A 13,636-nucleotide genomic window follows, 5' to 3' on the forward strand; every position below is an offset into this window, starting at 1 on the left:
GGTGTAAAGCAAGCCTCCCAGATGCTGCCCTGAGAGCACTCCTGAGCTTCACAGCGGGCCGATTTGGGCCCCAAATGGCCCATTTGGGGACCATAATGGCCCAAAGCAAATTGTGCGCAGGCTCCCCACCTTGCACAATGACATCACCTCCCAGAAGTGATGTCATCGCGCTGGTACAGGACTGTGCATACACGGAGCATGCCAGGAGCAAGGACAAGGTAAGCGTCAGGTCCTCCCTCCCACTGAGAGGGCAGGATGACCTGGCAACCCTAGAGGGGACCCAGCACTCATCTTGACCTTTGTGTTCATGCACACTTGCAACGAAACATTCACTGAGCAAAGTACAATAATGAATAACAGTCAGGACATTAACAGAAACAGATACAATAGGGAATGGTAAGGATCCCAAGTCCTCCAGTGGGGGTGGGGGTTCCCCCACTGCCACCTTCCACCCAGTGTCATCACTTACCTGGCCAGTGGGGGGAGATGGGGGAACAGGCCTCCTGGGAGCTGTCTCCAGGCTGCATGATGACATTACTTCCGGGAAGTGACATCATTGTGCAGGGCCCAGGAGCACTCCCAAGCTTCACAGCGGACCAATTTGGGCTCCAAATGGAGCCAGGCGTGCCTCTTGTCCAGCAGGGCTTCTGATTGAGTTCTGATAGGCTGTGCAAATTCAGTGGCAGTTGCCACCACAGTATTTGTTTTATTTTCTCTCTCACTCCTCTTTTCCAGTGTATTTTTTAAAAATTACCCAGGCAATTCAGCTTCCTCTGTGTGTGTTTCTGTGTGCTTCACCCCTCTATAACAGCCATTTTGTTATTTGTGGCCATCACCCTGTGTCAGATTTCCAAAGGTGCCCATAGGGTCAGAAAGTTTGGGGACCCATCTATTATATGTTTGCAAAATTTGAGTCCACCAACACTATGCAATGGAACCAGACTGGAGGTAAGACATTTTTATAACTACATTATCAGATGGACAATAATTACAGGCTATGCACCAGGCCAGGTTATATTTATTCCAAGAATTCCTGTAATACCTATAATTTCAATTTAAGAGGCTTCAGTTTCTCATTCAACTATGTTTTGCAATGAGCATGAAAGAACAATCATTAAAAAGAGTTGGCCCTTGGGCAACTCATTTTAATGATTGTCTTTTCTTAAATTTTTTTTTATTGGATTAGAACATATGATCATTTAGTACAAATATTTCCCCCTTGTAAATTCCTATTTCTAACCCCCTCCGTTTCCTCCCCCCTTTTGTTTGACTTCCAACAGTTTTCCAACCCTTTGTCTATCTTATTACTTACTTATTTGTTATCATTTTAATCATTTTAATGATTGTCCTTGTTTGCACATGGGCAATTTTATGTAGAATTCTGAAGGAGTAGGAAGAATGATTATATACAAAAATGTGTAATATTTGTTTTAAATTCTTAATGAGTAGATTATAATCTTAATGGTGTTTGATGCTCTAATTGTTTACAGAATAGTTGTTAAACAAATTATATTGAAAATTGTACTATTACAGGAGAAAAATATGGTGAAACACGGCCTTTAAGTTCAACTCTCAGAATGTAGAGGAACAGAACTTAGTAAAGACACAGACTTTCAATCACCTCCTGTTCGCTCTGGGAGGTTAAAAAATCTTGCAGCTGTCCCAAGTCTCCTTCTGGAAGTGCCCTGCCTTCCCCTCACGCCTCAGAGTTTGCAAAAACAAACTGGGTAACTGCTAACTGTCATCAGTGGCTCTGAGAGTCTCTCCTGCTAAATGGAGTCTTAATTTGTATTTTCTTCAACAAACTTGACATTGTGTATGTTATGAGACAGCCCTCCCACACAGCAAGAGAAGCACTAATGAGAATTGCCAACTGCCTGGAGGGAAAAAAGTGCTCTGTCCCTTTAACAGAGAATTAATGGGATGTTATTTACAAGGGGATGCTATGTCAGAAAAAGCTTCATCTCCCCATTTCTAGACATTAAGCCTCTATGAGAGGGATGTGATGTACTCCAGCCCTCTTGGCAACCCTAGCAGGGAGTAAGAAGAACATTAGGACTTGGGGGGTGGCAGAAGAGGCACAGGAGCCTGAGGGGACACATGGCAGAGGGATGCTGCCTTCTCCTGGCAGGTCCCTGTGTCTTTAAAAGCATAATGACTAGCCTGGGGTACCAAACTCTGTACCTGCCTTGCCATTAAGAAAATAATTGGGGGGGGTGAGGGGCTTGAGCATCTTGGGCTCAGAGCTACCTGGAGAAGTTCCGGCATAGGATGGCGGCGGCGGCACGGCGGCAGCAGCTCCTCTCTGGGCTGCAGTATAGGCTGCAGTATAGGATGCCACCCCAGCAAGGTTAGCCAGCCTCAGTTACACTTGTTGCATACAGATAATCCCCATCAGTGCTTTCTTGCCCCTCAGCATGAGAAGGATGGAGCCGCCAGGCTGACCTGCTGCTCCTTGTCCAAGTACTTTGTCCCTCCTGAATGTCTCCCCATCCTTGGCAACCCCTGGCACAATGCTTCACCAGACACCAATGCAGTTGTCTCAGAGGTAGAACTGGAGGAAATGGCAGTATTTGAGGAGGTTTGTGCCTAGCAAGTGTGTTATGACCTGTACTTTCTTTGGGGTAGATTTTTCTTTTAATCTTCCCCTTACACCCTCTGGGTAGTTTGCTGCCACCAGGAATATATTATTCCAAAATATTTTATTCAAATTTCCCCTTTGGTAACGTGTTTAAGCGTCAGGCTCCTTCGTGGTTCTATGTGGCCCTGAGGATAGGAATGGGATATAGCAATGACAGCTACACTGGGATATAACAAAACAAAATAAATGTTTATTTTTCAAGAAGCGTATTGGTTTCATAAAAGTAGTTCTTAGTTCTTAAAGTTACTTCCTATAAACTCATTCACACAGATCTCTTCTAAGGCTTCACACACAGTTAGCCTCCTTCACTAGACTCAATATTTCTCTCACAGAGAACTCCTCAGACAGCACACAGCTAGCCTGTTTTCTTTTCACTCTCAATTCTTTCTCTCTCAGGCGCACACACAGTTTGCCTGCTTCAAAGAGAATGAATATATAGTCTCACAGACACACTCAGAGCAGAACCACAAGTGACAAAAGGCACAGATTGGACACTTGTCTGCTTCCCTCAAGTTTTGATGGGAAATGTAGGCAGTTTGGCGGAATGTTGGACAAGTGACAGTTGAAAAGTCCATTGGACAGCAGTCAGAGAGCGAAGCTGCGAGACCAGAATGCCTACATTTCCCATCAAAACTTGAGGGAAGCTGACAAGTGTCCAGCCTGTGTCAGGTGTCACTTGTGGTTCCGCTCTTAGTTCAGGCTTCCACTCAGGTTGCCTTTCCCTCACAAATACATGAACACACACAGGCTGCACACAGCTCGCCTCTCTTGTCCCAACTGAATCTTTTTCTCTCCCTCAATAACTGAAAACTGCCTTCACTCCGCCCACTCTCTGTCATCAACCAATCATATCACTCACTCATCACCCCCACTCTTCACCTAGCTCACCAAACATTTAAAGACACATGCACCCATTTCTTGAAATCATTACAAAGTGCATGCTCTTCAGTTGGGGAAATGCACCAAAGTGCCTGCTTGGAGCAGTCCCTTCCTACCCAAGATTTCCCACTTCAACCCAGCAGTGACCATGGACCTTTTTGCTGGGCTTCCACACCTCTCTCTCTCTCTGGAAAGTGGTGTTCTCTGTCATAAACCTGTCTGAGACAGACTTGGGAACAGGAGGAGCCAGAACCTGAAGGATGACTAGGTGGCCCAGGTAACATCCAGCATGACTGGACCCCATCCAGACCCAGAGCCTCTTCCAGATCTGGGGCATCAGACTTATCACTGAAGGCTCAGATCCTGGCAATGCTGCCAACATGCCAGAATCCCAAGCAGCCAGTCCCCAGTTGTAGGGCCAGGTCCTGGACTACCAGTCTTCTAACTTCTCATCCAACAAGAGAGAGCAACAGAGATAGTGGGCTCATGAAGAGGCAATACAGAGATGGAGACGTGCCAGGCTGGCAGCTCATGTTCCAGCTACTGAACCAGATCACGATGTGAATGTAGATCAAGCATGTACATCTCTGCTTAAATGCACAGGATCAGAGCTCAATCAAAGCCTGGGAAGGCGAAGCCCAGGAACAGTTGAAGCTTTTCACCCTTCAGGATACTTTAGCTCTGGGATAAGCAAAGATCCTTGCTGGTGCAATCAGTTCACAAGGCTACAACCTTGAGGGCTAGAACGGGCTCCAGACCCTGCCTGCTCCAATACTTCAGATCTTATTCAGTGAATATCTAGAGGAGAAGTTCTGGCTCATGAGGAGATCCACAGACCCAGAATCCTGAGGACAGAGCATTCTACATTCTTGCCAAGATCCTTGGAGCTGTGGCTGGTGTTGCCCTGCTCATGAATTCACTCCCTGCAAGGGACCCTCAGGGTCAGTGGGGTGAGTGCTGCTGAGTGCTGACTGCAATTGGTGAAGGGGAAATTGCTGGGCACCAGCGGGGAAGTAAACAAAGGCATTAAAGGCAAGCAAGCATACTCTACCCCCCTCCACCAACAATGCTGCTGTATGGACTGTGTGCCAAAAAGTGCCTACTTCAAATGCCACCTCAACTTTCTTTGGAGGCCTTACAATAAGCCACTGTTTTTGTAGCCCCCATTCCTTTCTATACAATACTGGCGTATTTTATTGAGCTGTTATAAAGATAAATTGGATAATATGTTTGAACATTTGAAATGCTGTACTTCAGTGGTAAGTAGACACGGGCACGAACTCTCCAAAAAAATAACGAACCCACGGTTCACGGTTCGATGCTGCCGACGAACCCGAACTAATGAACTGAAACGAACATTTCCCACTGATGAATTTAGCCTGGAAGATGGCTCCCTACTTTGATTTGGCTGATCTGGTCTATGTCTTGGTGACCTTGAGACTGGAATAAAGTAATTCACTCTACATTGGTCAGCCCTTGAAGTCAACTTGGAAACTCCAATTGGTGCAGAATGTCACAGCTCAGTTACTATCAGGATCTAGGCAAAGTATTCATATTACACCCATTTTGCAGTCACTCCATTCACTACCTATCAGTTACCAAGTTCCATTCAAGATATTGGTATCATATACAAAGTCCTCCGTGGTTTTGAACTCTCATATTTGCAGGACTGCCTCTCCTGCTGCAACAATTTCTCTCATCTGAGCAAAGCCTTTTGAATGTACCACTTTGCAAATGGGTGAGACTGATGACTCTCCATAAGTTACTTGATAACTACCCGTAACTTGATAACCATTGATGATAACCATTGATAATTTGCTAACCCATTGATAACTACCCATAACTTCCATAAGGTGGGGACTACCTTATGGACTTGCCTGACTGACAAGTTCAGGAAGGCCCCCACTCTCCTGTCATTCCACAAAACATGTTGAACAGAATTGTCTAGGATGGCATTTTTATACAGGTAGTAGGGCTGTGGTCTAATGAAATGGTCTGGGAAGGGCACTTTATAAAGGGAACAAGATTGTAGTCTATACCACTGTGTGTACTATGTATTGTGTATTTATTGTATGTATTATCCTGCTTTTACTGAATTGCTTTCTACTTTTGTAATACCATTTTCTGCTTTGTTTGACATATCAGGTCTAATTTTTTTTGTATTGTTTCTAATTGTTGTAATCCTAGTCCTACCGTATTATATTCCTACTGTATTGCTTATTAAACATCTCATGCTATTTGATTGCATTGACTTATACTGAATAATCCGCCTTGAATCTCAGTGAGTAAAGCAATTTATAAATAAAGTAAATAAATATTAGAAAGTTAATCTTTCATAGAAGATAAAAGGATTCTACTAGTGAGGATGCAGATTACTTCCTACCTTATATTGCTGAGCAGCCTCTTGCAGGGGAAGTATAGAGTGCCCTTTATGTTCTGGGGATCGCTCACAAAACCAACAAATAATTTTTTCATCCTCTTTGCAGAAGAGGCAGTTTTTTTCCTTGTGGCACAAATCAAATTCTTTTTCTGGATTTTTTTGATTCAGCAGCAGGAGTTTGATTTGTTCTACCAAACTTGCCAGCTGCCAGTTGCGCCGGAAATCCCCTTTCTGGTACTTGGCATTGCAGACAGAACACTTCAAGCTCACTATATCGTCTATATTCTCACAGAACTCAATGCAGCCCTGACAGAAACTGTGTCCACAGTCCAGGACCACTGGGTCTTTAAAGTAGTCATTGCAGATGGGGCACTGGATCTGATTTTCCAGGCTCATGGGTGCTGAGGCCATGGTGGAGCTTCAAAGCCTAGGTTTAACAGAAAAAAAACAAATTGTAAGATCTAAAAGAGACAGCAGGATGGGAATGAGGTAGAAAAGGAGGATTGGTTTGTAGACTGTTGAAATTATTTTGAAATTGAATCTATTTTATTGTTGGTATTATATATTATATATATTATATATCTGGTGGTTGAGGGATAGCATATATATCTTTACACAAATGGCAGATAGGTAAGAATTTCACAAACCCTACAGCAGGAATAATTCTCTATTAGAAAACCTCTAATTTAATCTACTTTCTGATGTGACTTCTCCTCTTGGATATATACACCTTAACATGGTAAGGGTTTTTTGTGTGTCAGTGAAGCTGAGAGCAATACCATCATGAGATCAGAGTCCACCAAAAGTCTAAACTCCTAGCAGAGTTAGTCAACACTGAGGCAAAGACTAAGGATTTTTTCCACAGAATTGTACCCTGAAGGTTCTGTCTCCATACTGCTTCAATTTACCCCGATTTCTACACACATTTTTTGCTTTTTGTGAGGTTCTGGCGCCTGCAGTGGCGTGCGCATGCACTCTGTGCGCGCGCACACCACGGACTGCGTGATGACATGTCATCACGCGCTGCAGGGGGCTGGGCGGCGTGTGGAGGAGCGCCGAGCGCAGAAACTGCGAGCCGCTGCGGGGGCGGCGTGTGGAGGCTGCTCCGTGCGCCGCCCCAGCAGCGGCTCACGGCTTCTGCGCTCAGCTGGCGCAGAGGAATGCGCAGCAGAGCTGGCGTGGCTGGCTGCAGCAGCAGTTGCAGCCAGCCAGCCAGCTCTGTGCTGCCGCCGCCACATGTCCCAGCCGAGCGCAGAAGCTGCGAGCCGCTGCTGGGGCGGTGCGCGGAGGCTGTGCCTGGCTGGGGTGTGTGGCGGTGGCAGCAGCAGGAGCACGGGGCTGGCTGGCTGCAGCAGCAGCTGCAGCCAGCCACACCAGCTCCACTGCGTGCTCCTCTGCCCCCAACACCCCCTCCTGCGCCCCCCCAGTGCCCTCGCGCCCAAGGCCAGAGCCTACCTGGTCTCAATGGGCGCACCAGCCCTGAGTGGCTGCAGTGGTAAATTTCGCCTCAGTATTACCAAATCACTTCAGCAATACTAGAATGAGTTTGGTAATGCCAGATTTTACTAAATCGGGTAAAATTTGGTATTTTTACCAAACCCTGTAACTGAATAACACATTCCTAGTTTCAATTCAAATCCAAATCAGGTTGACAGGGCAGATGACAGTGAGTCCCAGGATAGAAGGGGCTTTACTGTGAGGGTGAAAGCTGGAAGCTTTTTCATTCAAGGAAAACAACTAAAAGGGGAATAATAGAAGTGTATATAATTATGACTTGAAAATAGAGCGAGATCAGTCAATGTTACTGATTAGCAGTAGATTTAAGACAAACAATAGAAAGTGCTTCTCTTTACTTATAGAATTCTTCCACAAGTGGTAGTGATGATTGATAGTGGTACAGAAGGCTTTAAAAAGGGGACTAGACAAACTCATGGAAAAATAGGTCTCTTAACAGGTATTAGCCATACCTCAATAGAACCCCAGTTCTCTAGATATTACCTGGTGGAAGGACAGGCAATAGGATACTATTTCTTTCATGCCCAGTTTGTGAGTTTTCAGGAAGGAGGGATGCATGAGATTTATGGTGCAATTTGTTCAGAGTGAGGCAAGCAGGAAGCAAGTTCTGGTCCCTAAAGCAGCATCAGCTCCCCCATTAGAATAGACAAAGATTAATTCTTTCAATCAGCTGTAAATTTCAGATCTTCCTCCCCCTCGGCATTCCTTAAATCATTTCTCTCCTAGCAACCTGCTCATGCATAAACACTCATAATGTGTTGGATCTTACTAGCTTTTCTCAGTTCTCTTCCCAATTGCAGCCTTAATCTTATGCACCTGTCATCTATGTGGGTCCTATGATTTCCGGTGTAGCCTTTTCAGAGGTCTCCTCCCTCTTTTTCCAGCAGCAATACTGGCAGGATCCAATCCATGAAAAGTATTGATTACAGTGCCATTCTTATTTTAACTGACCAGCAATCAAATATACAAAAATATGTAATCAATATTTCTTATTACACTTTGATAAATAAAAACTCAACCCAAAACTTTTATAATTACAAAATTTGTTCTAATTATTCCAGCAATCAAATAAACTACTTAAATACAATAATATATGCAGAAATAATTATATTCTATTGTAGCTTATCAAAATAGTAGATTTTCCAAGAAATTTAACACATTCCCTCAGTCAGAATTGCCACTATTTAAAAGACATTGGAAGACCCGTGACCTCCATTTTGTCAAGTATGACTCTTAAGCAGTTAAGTTTTTCAGGGGCTTTGATGAAAGGATGAGTCCATTAACTTCCTTGCCTAGTGTCTTCAGCTGTTACTCACACTCATGCTTCAAAAGATCTGTTTAGAAATAGGCTCTTTGTTTCATTCAAGGGATGTGTGTCAAATTGTCAACTTGCTATAGGGGACTTCAGGTATAGAGTGGCTATGTTTCAAGTAGATAGCCATATTGGTCTGCAGTACAACAGCAGTCCAGTGGCACCTTTCAGTCCAACAAGATTTTCAGGGTAAAAGCTTTCAAGAGTAAAAGATCACTTCTTCAGATACCATGGCTGTGACGAATAGTTTTTGATTCTACCATTCTCTTAAGTTCTCTCTTTATAACATCACCCAAGACTGTCCACTCCAATGCACACAGACAACACTCCTGTTCTGTATTTCCATTTTGCCCTTTCTGCCTTCTTCATACCACAAGGCACCATTTATTAGCTGAATCATTGTCTCCCCTCTCCCTCATCCTCTCAAAATCTCTGACATACATTAGTGAAGCCTCCTATATTACCATTGCCTAAATATAAAGGCAGAGAGGGGGTAGAAAGGGAAAAGGGTATAAGAGGTGGAAAGCTCCAAGCACAGCCGTAACTGAATTCCCCTGTCCTGAATCTACTAAACTACCCATCCCTTATGTCAGAATTACCTGCTGGTTGTCTCACACCAGTATCTTGGCTCTGTTAGTCACACAAAACAATCTCCCCCTTGATTGTGATTTCTCACTCTTTGTTCACCTCTGCAGGGCACAAGAAAGAGCAGATCTGAGATTCCCTTGGCAGCAAACATACCACACTCGTTGCATCTACCTTCCTTTGCAGCTTCAGAAAATGAAAGCTGAAAAATGCATTTCGGTTCACACCTCTGTTGATAAATGGATCACCAAACAAACACATTAATTGGCAATAACCTTTGAACAGACAGCAAATCTCTCCCAACTATTTGAAATGGGCTTGGCACAGAAATTGGACAGCCTGTACTTTCTTGCATTTTGTGATCTCTTCACTCATCTTATTACATGTTTTTCTTCATATCTCTGTATGTACTAATAGACTGTACTTAGGATTGTCAGGCACATGACTGGAACCTCTGAAAAACTTTTTAGGGCTGGGGCATGTAGAAAAGGGAATAGTTGATGCATTGTTATCACTTCTGGTTAAAACCTAAAAAAGACAGCACAGATGCTCTAGGATTTCAGCAACAATTATGGTAAAAGCAAATAAATAAATAACATTAGATTGGGCTTGTTTTTTATAAGATGAGGTAGGTGCACACTTGACAGTGTGGACAGATTCCACCCAGTTTGCTGCTGTCATGAGTCGGCCTCAGCCTCAGCTGGCCACCTTACCTCTTGCCCCAGAGTCCTCCTCAGAAGATGAGCAGGAAGGGCCAGCAGGATTTCCTCTAGAGCCAGAAGCCCCTGCAGAAGCTACTGGAGAGGAGGAGCAGTCAGAAACCGCTGCTGCTGCTCTGAAGAGAATTCAGCAGGAACAGCCAGAAACCTCCCCAGAGCCTGCAAGAGACAAAGACTCCCCCAGGGCAAAAGCGAAACCCAAGCACCTGGAGCCAGCTGAGAGGAGGAAACATAGAGATAAGACAGCTCTGCTGGAGAGAAAGAGGAGTGCTTTGCAGGCACAGCACCGATTGGGGCTTTCAGGCAAGGAGGCAACATCTGTTCCTCATTAGGACAGCATAAAAGAGAGACGCTGAAGAAACTAAGTGTGGAAGCAACTTAGCTTGCCACTCCCTGATACCAGAGCTCTACGCCTTGCCTTGCCTTGCCCCCCCCCCCCCCCCCCGGCTCTGCTTCTTGATTGGACTCTGACCTCGGCCTGCCTTCTGACTTCCCTTCTGCCTGCTCCTCTCTCTGACTGACGTATTGGCCGTGACACTTGGGCTGACTTCTGGACTCTTGTTTGCTGCCTTCTGGACTACTGACTTCCTGGCAGTACCAGTGGGCCTCCTGCCTGTTGTGTTCAGCCCTGCAGTACCAGTGAGCCTCCTGCCTGTTGTGTTCAGCCCTGTGCGCGACAGCTGCTTGGTTTTTTGTGGCTGGGGTCCCTTTAATTAGGCAGCTGCTGACTCAAGAGATAAGGCTTTTAAGTGCCCTCATTTAGATTGATTGCACCTGTTATCTGGTGTTCATATTGAAAAAGAGGAGAGAGTTAAGCTATGGTGAATAGTAAGTGTAATGACTTTTGTAACATTGATCTATTATATATTGTACTTTATTGTATGGTCTGGCATGTGGTGTACAAATGAATTTGTATTTTAGGCACAGCTATTATTACTATGCGCTCTTGAGAAAGAGTCCCAAAACAGGAAATCAGCGTGCGTCCTGTTGAGCGCAGAGCAGCTTCCCCCTTCCCCTTCTGATTGCATCTGGTCCGTGGGTCCTCCCGGCTGGGCAGTGGGCTTCGGAGCGCTTCTGCTGGCGGACCGTTGCAGCCCTCAGAGAAGAGAGGAGTGCAATTGCTTTTTGAATTGGGAAACATCATTCTGGACCTTATTGACTTTGGGGAAGGTGGTCCTCTCCATTTTGGCTTGTGGTTGTGCTTGTTATTTATTATGTAAAAACATGTTTATGTTTCAAATATTGACGAGAGAGTGTTCATGACTGTGCAGATAAAACATAAATACTGCCTTTGTATTCATGTGTCTGTACCTGCAAGTACCAATTGCTGTTTTTTTTTTCTTCTTCTGGGAAATATAAGCAGCTTTATTGCAGGTTCATGAGGTTGTAAAAGTATGTGAAAAGTTACTAGACAACTCCAACCTTTAGCAAACTTCCTTAAACAGTGTAATCAACACACCTAAAGGATGAAGGGAGGAAACCATGAGGTTAAGTGAGGGACCACACAAAAGAACAATACGCACTCTGAAAACTTAGAAACTAAAACATCTGCATATACTATTTGCTAGCTGCATCATGCATCTTTTAAGATATTGGCAGTTGCTCTCCACATGTCCCTATGAATGTGGCACATTGCACAAACAGCATTACGTCTTGTGTGTGAAATATTCACAGAAGTTCCTCATTGCTGGACTTTACTATGGTTGACACAGTACACACCTTCCATCTGAGACTAGGTATGTTCCTTTGATTTGGAGAAGACAGCTCTGAGTCAAAAAGGCAAACAGAATGCACTAATAATCCAAGGAGGTGATTAAATGAATAAAAAGGCATAGATGGCAAGGAAAGCCTGAAAAAAATGAGAAAAATAATTTGCAATGCTGAGGTTCATTAAAGCATGGCACACAGCTTGTGGAATGGCAAAATTATGGGAAAGGGAGTGCGCAGTTACAACTTCTGAGAGTCTGATGAAGGGAAGTCTAACTCTTGAAAGCTCATACCTTGGAAATCTCGTTGGTCTTTAAGGTGCTACTGGACCCTAATTGGATCTTACTCTTTGACTGCTGACCAACCTGACTACCCACCTGAAACTATCATTGGAGAAGTAATGCACCCTGTTTTGAGTCTCCAATTAAACTCAAGCCAAAAAAACTACAATATGATGACAAATCTATTGAAGAACATCAATGTGGGGTGACAAACTATGCCCCCCATTGAGATTTATAGTATGGGGTGGGCATTTGATTTTTCTCATATGCAGCTGTCTAAAATAAACTATTTTTTTGTTTGTGGAAGATATTGATTTATGTGCATATGTCCTGTAAATAATACTTGGGGGAATCAGTTCAGTTTTGCCACAGATATGTGTGACCAAGACCGACAAGAACCCAGAGTGTAGCTATGCAGAAGTCTGGGTGTGGCTATAAGGCAAAAATGATTTTCCGTCTTTGTGAGGTCAATGGGAGGCAAGAAGTAGGTTTTACTAGGTACTAGTACTACTAGGTAGTACTACTTACTACCAGTTTTGAGTCCTGGTACAGTGGTGTGACTATTTCTATTATTATTAGGTAAAGGTAGTCCCCTGTGCAAGCACCAAGTCATTACTGATCCATGGAGGGACGATGTTTTCTTGGCAGACTAGGTGGTTTGCCATTGCCTTCCCCAGTCATCTACACTTTATCCCCAGGAAACTGGGTACCTATTTTACTGACCTCAGAAGGATGGAAGGCTGAGTCAACCCTGAGCTGGCTACCTGAACCTGGCTTCCGCCGAGATCGAACTCAGGTTGTGAGCAGAGCTTGGACTGCAGTACTGCAGCTTACCACTCTGTGCCACGGGGCTCTTCCTTCTATTATTATTATTTATATTATTTATGGGCCACCTTTCTCACTGAGACTCAAGGCAGATTACAAATTGTGAGAGTAGTACAGTCATTGTAAAGACAATTTCATAAACAATGCTGTAGGGTAAATAAATGCAAGTTTAGCAAGAATCCAATACAGCATTAAAGAAATGCTGAAACAGAACATAAGCAATTCTAGGGCTGATGTGGGTACACGTATTTAAAGCAGCATATAATATGTAAGGCAACACAGTGGTGAAGTCTATGGGTGAAGTCTTACTGTCATCTGACAAAGAGAGATGTGGCTGTAGAAAGCTTATGCTACAATGAAGTTGGTTAGTCTTAAAAGGTGCTATTGGACTCTTCCACTATTTTGCAACTACAGACTAACACGGTTAACTCCTCTGGATCTTCTCCAGAAAATGCCAGTTTTATTCGTGCCATTTTGGGCCATTTGGAGAACCAGTTTCTCCCTTGCCTTGGTGGCTAACAGCCCCTTCCTCCCTGCCCCTTGCCCTGTCATCCAAAAGAAATCACCTGCTTGTGTTTTTTATTATTTTTTTAATTAGTTTTCCTTTCTGACTGAGACTTAAGGTGGATTACACAGTGTGTATATACAGTAAATACAATATTCTTATAGATTCCCCCTGAAGAAGCATCAGTGAAATTTATACAGGAACTATATTTGACTAAAACAGCACTTTCCCCCACTTTGCCATTGTTTGCTCCAAAATGAAGCAGCCAGGATATTGCCAGAGGCTGG

General features: G+C 44.0%; 1 protein-coding gene across 3 annotated transcripts in view; it reads right to left on the bottom strand.

Moving 5' to 3' along the window:
• The window catches only part of LOC129327341 (tripartite motif-containing protein 10-like), a 35,621-nt gene extending 25,351 nt beyond the window's left edge, over window positions 1–10,270 (bottom strand). Inside the window, exons 1-3 of one of the 3 annotated variants that reach the window (XM_054975901.1) lie at window positions 10,026–10,270; window positions 9,327–9,416; window positions 5,904–6,327 (exon numbers count right to left, since the gene is read on the bottom strand). In XM_054975901.1, coding sequence (XP_054831876.1) covers window positions 5,904–6,311 — 408 coding nt within the window. In that variant the 5' untranslated portion in view covers window positions 6,312–6,327; window positions 9,327–9,416; window positions 10,026–10,270. Of the gene's footprint in view, window positions 1–5,903; window positions 6,328–9,326; window positions 9,456–10,025 lie in introns of those variants that run through there. The other 2 variants (XM_054975903.1, XM_054975902.1) reach the window with 2 other exon arrangements.
• Window positions 10,271–13,636: the final 3,366 nt, after the last annotated feature.

The sequence above is a fragment of the Eublepharis macularius genome, chromosome 4 (genome assembly GCF_028583425.1).
Source record: "Eublepharis macularius isolate TG4126 chromosome 4, MPM_Emac_v1.0, whole genome shotgun sequence".
Lineage (NCBI taxonomy): Eukaryota > Metazoa > Chordata > Lepidosauria > Squamata > Eublepharidae > Eublepharis > Eublepharis macularius.